A 9,370-nucleotide genomic window follows, 5' to 3' on the forward strand; every position below is an offset into this window, starting at 1 on the left:
CTGGTACATTTTTAATGTCGTTGAGTTTAGACATGGCCCCAAATTGAATCAACTGACAGTATTGAATTTGTTTACTCTAGGATTCCAAATTGTGTGACCATATACCCAATGATGAGTTCCAAAAAGTAAATAATTCAGGAGCTAGTCACTCATAGAGGTCAGTGGTGGGAGACAGTTAGCTAACAAGACATTAACAGCTATTCATAATGACAGTCATCTTCAAAGGGTAGAGTCCAAAGTGGGTGGAATGAAATAAAGGAACTATACGTTTCCCAGATCCCATCCCTTATGTCTCTGCCTGATGCAGCCTCATCTCCAATCTCTGCGAACAGGCAGAAGCAAAAATAGGGAGAATTCGAAGTCAATGGGGAAGAGGAAAAAATGAGAAAACGTAAGGAGATGGGACTAATTTATTAAATACATGCTATGTCACTTAATTCTTATTACCACCCTATGGATTACTATACTCCCAAGCTTTTTGGAGGAGGAAATTGAGATGCCAAAGGACCACTTGAAATCCCATGGATGTGGGATGAAATGGTAAACAGAAGAAAAACAATGAAGGGAAGAGGGAAGGGGGGAACTGGAATTGGGCACATTTATCAGGAAAGGGGACAATAATTTTAAAAATATTGCCAAAGCACCCTGCAAGCTGCCAAAACACATGTTCCTTCCCTCTGCACCCAAACCGTGAGAAACCAAGTCCCTGGAGTATGGTCCCTTAGTGACCTCACCAGCAGCATCCACTGCCCTGTGCCTTTAATGATCACACTCAAACCGGACTGGCTCTAGCCTGTGTGGACCCCTATCGGTGCTGCCAATAGTTCATCAAGGGAAAATACCATTATTCATAGCACCCCTGAAGTTCTGCCCTTCTGCAGAACAGATGGGAGGGAAGAGTCTGCCTGGGTCCTGGCAGTGGGACTGAGACTCTGGCGGAAGCAACGAGGGAGGATTAACGAGCCAAAGTCTAAAAGAAGAGGACCATCCTGGAGGCACACCCAAGTGGCAGGCACTGTCCTCTCAGAACTGAACTAGGAGGCAGGGGCCATATGAGGCTGGGTCCCCCAAAACAGTCTCACTGTGACCCTTAGTGCTACCAAGCAACCAAGGAGGTGGGGCAGGTAAAGAGGGAGGTGGATGATGGATGGAGTGGAAAGATGTTATTTACTGAGGCAGGTAGAACTAGAGCCAAGCAAATGCCAGCCAGCCTTTTGGAGGGTTTGGGTGGATAAGGGACAATGCCAAAAACAGCATTAATTTTCAATCCTGGGTGGTGGAAAGACTATATATATGTATGTATGTATGTGTGTGTGTGTATGTATGTATGTGTGTATGTATGTATGTATGTATGTGTGTATGTAGTATGTGTGTGTATGTATGTATGTGTATATGTATGTGTGTATGTATGTGTGTATGTAGTATGTGTGTATGTATGTATGTGTGTGTGAATGTATGTATGTATGTGTAATTTCTCTATGTCATTGTTGGGTTTGTGCCCCCCTCTATAATCTACTGATTGTGGGACTTCATATGAGGTACAAAACATAAGTGACCTAATAAGCCCTCTCGACAGGGCTTCAGGGAGGAGCCAAGGCTGGCACATAGTCAGAGGGCAGGAAAATTTCCACTCCCTCCGTGTGATTAGGAGGGCTGCTTTGTTTTCTTCCCAGGCAGAGAGACCTCAAAGAAAAGTGTGACTTGTGGCAATCATTGGAATGCTCTAACGGGAGGGAGCCCTAAGCTAAGGGGAGGGGCTGGATCAGCACTGGGAGGGCGAGCGACAAAGGGGCATTGTTTCCCGGGAGGGCAGGCTGGGGCAAGGCTGACTCCACTGCCGGCCTGGGCGTGGACAGGTTTGCTCCTGGGAGGAGAAGGCCTCCATCCTGGCCCACAATAGCCAACCCAAAACAGTTTTGGCAAAATTAAAAGACGCAGGAAAATGCCAGCGACCGTTTATTTTCTCCTGGGGTAGATGGGGGAGGAAGCAGCTCCTTTTTCTGGGCTGGATGGAGTCTCAGGGAGGAGGCTAGGTGACAGCATCGCCCCTTCCTCTCCGGCTATTGCGCACCTTCTGGAGCCTCGCTCAGCCTGCTCCCTCCGGCGCAATACGCCAATGCTGCTACCCACAACGCACAGACCAGAAACCAGGATAGACAAAAGCCTAGAATGGCCTGGCACCGAGCAGGCCCAGCGCAAACGCAAGCTCTCTTCCTCTTCTCTCGGTGAACCCCAAGCCCAGTCCCGGGAGAGGGAGCGGATGCTCATTTCCGAAGGCTGGCAATCCTGCAGTGGCAACTGGAAAAATACACATACGTGTGTGTGTGTGTGTGTGTGCGCGCGCGCGCGCACAGTGCATATCGTGCCCATCTACAAGGAAACCTGGCGGCTCCACAAACAACTTTGAGTCCCGGGAGGGCGGAGGTGGAGAGAGATTCTCCGCTTGGATAAGGGCGCTGGATAGCCGAGTACTCTCTTTTGGGGCTGTTGGCGGTCTCCGGAGTCTCGGGAGCGCCTTGGTGTCCCTTCCCAGGGCTCGGGTTCCTTTGAGAGAATCAAGAGGGAGGTGTTTTTCACTAGGACTCGCGGCGGGCCCCACCTGCCTACCGTGGCCGGCTGGGAGCGATTACAGCAGGGTCTGCCCGTCCGACGACGGCGGCTCCAATCTGGGGTCCCGCCGGCACCGACCCTCAGCTCTCTCCCGATACCCGCTGGCCTCTCACAGCCTTTGGTGGCACTCGCCGCCACGGGGAGGGTGAGATCAAAGAGGCAGACCTAGGCCAGGAGGGACAGCCAGGGCTCCTTCCCGCGGGCCAGCCTCTCGTCCTTCCTCCCGGGAGGGGGCTCTTTCCCTTTTTCCGGATGCGGGCCTTTGAGAGTCAGCGACGCCTTAGACTCCTCCCAGAAAAATACACCCTCATCTACCCAATTCTGCCCTACCCTTTGGAGCTCCTGGACCCGCTGACCGCTCGGTGGGGTCAGAGCCCACCCCCGGAAGGGCCGCTGGTCAGGGACGGGTTCGCCCTCTCCTGGCCTCCTTGGACCAGCGCGCGGGGAGGATCCCGGTAACGCCGGGCGCCTGCAGACCTTGAGTGGCCTCACCCTGGTGACCTCCCCGGGAAAAGCTGGGCCGTGCTTCCACACTGAGGGCCACTTGTTAATTTGCACGAGAAAGTGCTGCCGAGGGCCCACACGTGTGAATCCACCTGTGGAGTGCGTCCCCTCTCTGGGGGCAAGGCCTAGGGGAGGCCGAAGCGGAGAAGTTGCCGGAAGACTGGGAAGTAAGAGCAGGGGCGTCGGAGGAATCGAAGTTGCAGTGACATCAGGCTCGGACATCCGGCGGACTCCTCTCAAGGTGATCGGATACTTCCGAGAGCCCCACAGCCCTCCTGGGCCTTTGCCCTCGCGTCTGGGATGCCTTCGGGCGCCCCCAGTCTGCAATGCGTTCGTACTTCCAGTAGGGTGATGTTTTCGCCCGGCCCCTCTGCGAACAGTCTCCGCCCTTCTCCACTGTGAGATATTTCACAGTTTCACCCGCAGAGGGCAACCTTATTCCAAGTTCCTGAGCGCCCTAGGCCTCTTTCCCCTCCCTGCCTAACTGGTGAGGTGGGACTTCAATGTCTTTTAGGTTTACAGTCTTTTCCTCCCCACGGCTTCTCTTTCCTCCCCGTCTCAGGCACTGGGCATTTCCAGTCGATCCAGCGGGTCTGGCTTCTCTCACATATGCAGTAAGGGTTAGGGGAGAAGGTCCCAGCTCCTCTTGTCTTTAGCAGAGTGTAAACTGGCTCTGCTGAGGAGGTGGCTATCCTTTTATTCCTTCTCCTGAGAACTGTTTATATAATAAGGAGCTTCACAGCCTCCAACATAAGGAAAGCAGGTAGGAACTGATCATATAAGGCTTTGTAAATGTTTTAGACTTTGGCTTTAATGGGAAAGAAATGGGGAGCCGTTCGTGGGTTTTTGAGCAGCAGGTGGACATTGCTTCTCATAATGACCACGCCAGCTGCTGTTTGGAGAATAGACTGTAGGGGTCACTGCGCAAAATGGAGGCCGCGATCCAGGTGAGAACCAGGTGAAAGAGAGCTGGGGCCATGGAGTGGCGCTGGAGGTAAAGAGAAGCACTCAGACTCTGGGTATGTTTTTCGAAAGTAGGATAAAAGGCCGGGCGCGGTGGCTCACGCCTGTAATCCCAGCACTTTGGGAGGCTGAGACGGGCGGATCAAGAGGTCAGGAGATCGAGACCATCCTGGCTAACACGGTGAAACCTCGTCTCTACTAAAAATACAAAAAAAAAAAAAAAAAAAAAAAAAATTAGCCGGGCGTGGTGGCAGGTGCCTGTAGTCCCAGCTACTCGGGAGGCTGAGGCAGGAGAATGGTGTGAACCTGGGAGGCAGAGCTTACAGTGAGCCGAGATGGCGCCACTGCACTCCAGCCTGGGCGACAGAGCGAGACTCTGTCTCAATCAATCAATCAATAAAAATACAAAACATTAGCTGGGTGTGGTGGTGTGCACCCTTAATCCCACCTACTTGGGAGGCTGAGTCAAGAGAATAGCGTGAACCCAGGAGGCAGAGGTTGCAGTGAGCCGAGATTGCGCCATTGCACTCCAACCGGGGGGAAGATTTACATATATATAAGATTTTCTGTCTGATTGTTTGTGGGGGTATGAGAAAAAGACAGGAATCAGGGATGACTCCAAGCAGCTGGAAAAACAGAGATGCTGCTGGCTGAGATTGGAAGATGTTGGGGTAGAGGGATAAGAGAGCTTAATGTTATGTATTTTAGGTTTGAGGTGTTCATTAGAAAAACAAGTGGAGAGATTGATTGTGCAGACACGCAGGTCTGGAGAGGGCTGGGCTGGAGATAGAAATATGGGTTGCCATGATACAGGCATGGGACTGAAAGCCCCATCAGTCCCTTGGAGAGATCATCAGAGAGTGAGTAGAGACAGAGCAGGGCGAAGCCCTGAGCCCCAGTTCCCCCAACATGTACCTGCAGTCTGTTTCCTCTTCTCAACTACAATTCCCATGGTCTTGTCTTGTTCACAGAACCTGCTCAAAGAGCATCTATTAAATGAAGGAACCCAACTTTCATCACATGTAAAATAAACATCATTATAATCCTACCTCATAAGGTTGTTGTCAGAAAAAGTTAAATGCCATAACGAAAGTGAAACTGCCTTATGATTGGTAGACGCCTGCTATATTTTTAAAGTGTAGCCTTCATTATCTCATTCTGTACAGCTTGTATTACTTGATTGTATCTTCACAGTTTCTGATACATGTAAGGCAAACACTCTCGTTCTCACGTTATTGACGAGGAAAGTAGGATTGGTGAGACAAAATAAGTCCCTGAAGCTGCATATCTAATAGTAACACCAGTGGCTGACCTATTTGAGCACATCTGCGGCAGGCACTGTGTTAATGATTTTGCATGTGTTATCTGGCAACAACACAGCGAGGTGGGGATTATTATCTTCACTTGCACATGAGGAAACCAAAGCATAGAGAGGGTGGTTAACTTAGCCAAGGTACCATAGTGAGTGGCTGGAAGAGTCTGGGTCATGAAGCAGACCTCCCCATCCTGATTCAATGTTCTTTTCGCAGCCTCATAGCTCCTCTTCTTCATCCCCCTACTAGACTCCTGCCAGGGCCAAGCCTCACCACTCCTTCCCTTGACATTGGCAACATTCCTCTCTCCTTCCGTTTCTCTCCTACCAAGCCTGCTTGCTGCAGGATACAAGAGTTCAGTCACTCCTTGGGATCTATCTGCAGGTCAAAACATTTTGGCTTATTGCTCCCCCTTTCTGGAAAGTCCTTTCCCTTCCTCTCTGCCTTATGAACTCCTGTGTGTTCTTCCAAACCCTGGTGAACTCCTATGTGGTTTTCCAAGTCCAATTAATATGTCACCTCTGTTGTGAAGCTTTCCCTGTTTGCACCAGGCAAGAGGCATGACTTAGATCATGTGACACTTTGTTTATAGGTCTATCAAAACAAACTGACAATTTCCTGTGGGTTTGACTGATGCCCCTGTAATATTGTGACTTTTCTCTCAGAAAGGTTCTTATGTTTTCATGTCTTTTTATCCAACATGCTGTTTGCTTCATGAATACATAAATGAATGATCCATTTACAATCACTATCAAAGCAAATTTATGGATATCAAATACTCTTCTAGAGATGAGGAAATAGGCTAAAAGGAGTGATTTGCCTAAAGTCAGTCAACTGATTAAATACTGGAGCTTTGCTGGGTATGATTATGTGTGCCTATAATCCCAGCTACTCAGGAAGCTAAGGTGGGGGCAGAGCGGGTGGGTGGCAGTGAGGGCTTGAGCTCAAGAGTTTGAAGCCAGTCTGGCCAGCATAGTGAGACTCTGCCTCAAATAAATAAACATAAATAAATACATAAATATTGGAGTGTGAGCTCAAGAGAGGTGAGGAGATTTTATCTGGTGAAACTCAAGATTTCACATGCCTATTGCTTCCCTCTCTGGCATCTAGGGTCCTGGAACCCTCCTCCAAATGCTCCTGCAGGTGGCAACAGAGGCCAAGGAAAGGTGAAGCATTCTGGCAGAAGTTCTGGAGACAGATGGGAAGCTGAGCTCCCTGAGGGCAGGGGCAAGGTGACTTGAAGAAAGCCAGGCCAGAGGGAGCATTTTATGCCTCCATCATTTGTAATCCAGAAACAAAAGGTTTAGACACTTTTAGTGTAAGCATTAGTCATAAAATTGACACTGAAGAAAGGAAAAAGCAATTGAAATAAAAGGACAGTAAATAACAAATTATCTTACAGGAAAAGCTACACCATGTGCCCCAAGACACTGAGCTAGAAAGTAGCAGGGGTAGTCAGTATCGGGGCCCATCGCCTCATGTTATCTGCACAGGGAGTCTCTGTCTGATGTTTGGGCACAGATAAACAAAGTCCAGGTATAGTGCATTAAACAGGATCCAGAGGGTGTTTATGCATGGACTGATGGCCACCTCGAGTGTCAGAGCTTCTGGCTTATTGTGTCTCCACCTCTGTCCTAATACACATTTTTACCAATGGCTTGCTGAAAAAAACAGAGGAAAGGTCGGTGAATTTGCCAAGGACAGGAAGCTCTGAGTGTTTGCGAGTGCCCACGTGGAGAACAGGGAATTGTACAAGTTCGAGCTGCATGGGCCAATAGGGAAATGGAACAAAGGGACATTCTACCTTTGTGTTCAAAATAATTAGACAAGGACAGCATGGAAGAGACATGGCTTTAGTAATAGTGTATGTTGAAAAGAATGGGGCTGGGGCATTTATTACAACAACCGACATTTGTGCAGCATTTATAAGGCATTTTCATTACTCCTTATGACACATTAGAAGTAGTAACGGGGAAACCAAGGCTGGGAGTATCTTGCGTAATTAAATGGCAGAGCTGTAGTGTGAATTATGTTTCTGTAACCCTGGGGTTACTTCTCTTCTTTTGTTCCCCATCTCTAACCAAGCTGCATGCTGTGCTCATTCTTTTTTGTGAATGTCTCTCACCTCCAATGCAGCCATCCATCCTGTTAAAGGGGTGGATTATCCATGTCTTTCTGAGACTATTGTACAACCTCCTCATTTAATCTCATTTCTCTTTCCTCCCATTAATTTTATATATGCCACATGAGCCGGATTACCAGATTTAGCAAAAAGCAAAAACAAAAAGCCAAGATACTCAGTTACATTGTTACATTTGAATTTTAAAAATGAATAATTTTTATTGTATGGGACATACTTATATTAAAAATTATTTGTTGTTTATCTGAAATTCAAATTTAACTGTGCATTCTGTATTTTATATGGCAACCCTGATAATCATGAAATACCATTTCCATCATTCCAGAAATATCCATTAGTTCCCTGTTACCTGAAGGACAGGGGCCTCAAACTCGAATTTTTACAGGTAGGTAACATAAACATACAAATTAAGTGACTAGTTGGTTAAGTGGGGCCTGAAGCTAAATTCAAAATTGAAGAGCAAATGTTCCCTGACCCTAGACATTCCAGTTTGGACTTTAAACATATATAATCAACTCCAATAAAAGCAAAAAAGAAACACACACACACACACATACACACTCACACTCACACATCCGTAGCCATCAGAGAGTCTGGCTTCTAATCTGAAACCTGGGCTAAACGAAACCACTTGGCCTGGAATTGGAGGCCCCTGATTGGCCTTTCTGCCCTTCACTCTCACCACTCTCCACCATGGGCCCTCCCATGTCTCCTCCACCGGCTCATCATGGATGGCCTCCCTCACCCGTAGCCGTCTTCTTACCATGCCAGTCTCACAGGCCACTCAAGTCCACAGTAATCTTTCCCTTTCCATCGTCAATTTTGGCTCCTCTCTGTCCCAGGGACACGTTTAGTGGTCACATCATTTTTCTCCCCAAGACCCGAAAGGGAATACAGGAAGTGACTTTGAGAGGCCCCTACCATATGCCAAGTCCTCTAAAAAGATCTTTGCTTATTTTTGTTCCCTCTCTCCTTAGTGAGATGGTGAAGTACTCAAGGGTAACAACCCTGTCTCATATGATTCCAAATGCTATATTGAGCTTTGCTATAACATCCATGCTCAATATATACTTTCTTACTGACAGGTCCAAGAGTGTACAAACTCATGAACTCAATGACCGCAGACTGGAAGTAAAATCACAAACCAGTGCTTCCCCCACCCCCACGCTTCCTTCGTACACCCCTGTCACCTCCCAATTCTGGCTTCAAGCATTTTTCAAGTCTGAGGCTTTAGCCCAAATTTAAGCTTTGGCTTAAATAACGTCTTTTTTTTTTTTTTTTTCCAGAGCTGATAAGAACTTACATTTGAAAGATGGTTCTTTTTTTTGACCTCAGTCCTGCTGGGTAGTTGTGCCTTATTAGACAATTATCCATAGCACTTTCAAAGTCCTCCTCATGAGCATGTTGAATTGAGCCAGACTTGGAGCTTTGAATGGAATGCCATTTAATCTTGGCAAAGGTCCACCTTTTGTTTCTAAGGAGGGAAAAAGCCTAAGGAACATGGGTGACTTAGGGACCATTTGCACTTAGACCTGATCTGCTGGGGAAAGGTTCGGAATCCTGGAAAAACACGAATTAGACACTGAGCTGGTAAAAAGAAAGAGACAAGCACTGGCCAGGCAACCTTCAGTTTTGCTAATGCCAGAGGTTTTAAAAATATCATCCCTTTCTTAGGATTCCTTGGCCTGCCTAGCTATGTTCTGGCTGAGATGTGCTGAGCTGTGCTGGGCTGCCGGCTCCGGGACTGGTTTGTAGCCAGCTGTGCCTTCAAAGAGCTCTCTCTTCAAGACTTCCTCCAACTCTAGATTCCACAACTGCCTCCAGGAGCTGCTGGGCCAGG

At 48.0% G+C, this 9,370-nt stretch overlaps 1 protein-coding gene across 1 annotated transcript; it reads right to left on the bottom strand.

The window, feature by feature from the left end:
• Positions 1 to 491: 491 nt before the first annotated feature.
• LOC129048877 (uncharacterized) lies at positions 492 to 6,862 on the bottom strand. The gene is made up of 3 exons (XM_054525500.1): positions 6,791 to 6,862; positions 2,941 to 3,510; positions 492 to 2,544 (listed from the first exon to the last, which is right to left on the bottom strand). The coding sequence occupies exons 1-3, from the start codon at positions 6,860 to 6,862 to the stop codon at positions 2,371 to 2,373; spliced, it is 816 nt and encodes a 271-aa protein (XP_054381475.1). The 3' UTR covers positions 492 to 2,370.
• Between the last annotated feature and the right edge of the window lie 2,508 nt (positions 6,863 to 9,370).

The sequence above is a fragment of the Pongo abelii genome, chromosome 9, assembly GCF_028885655.2.
Source record: "Pongo abelii isolate AG06213 chromosome 9, NHGRI_mPonAbe1-v2.0_pri, whole genome shotgun sequence".
Taxonomy (NCBI): domain Eukaryota; kingdom Metazoa; phylum Chordata; class Mammalia; order Primates; family Hominidae; genus Pongo; species Pongo abelii.

What these genes read in the sequence shown, in the direction of transcription:
- LOC129048877 (XM_054525500.1), bottom strand. Translation starts at nt 6,862, where the DNA reads ATGGGCCCCGATACTGACTACCCCTGCTACTTTCTAGCTCAGTGTCTT. An exon ending in CACATGGTGTAGCTTTTCCT is followed by an intron (nt 3,511 to 6,790) that starts GTAAGATAATTT and finishes AATATCTCACAG; the next exon opens with TGGAGAAGGGCGGAGACTGT. An exon ending in GGGTCCAGGAGCTCCAAAGG is followed by an intron (nt 2,545 to 2,940) that starts GTAGGGCAGAAT and finishes ATTCTCTCAAAG; the next exon opens with GAACCCGAGCCCTGGGAAGG.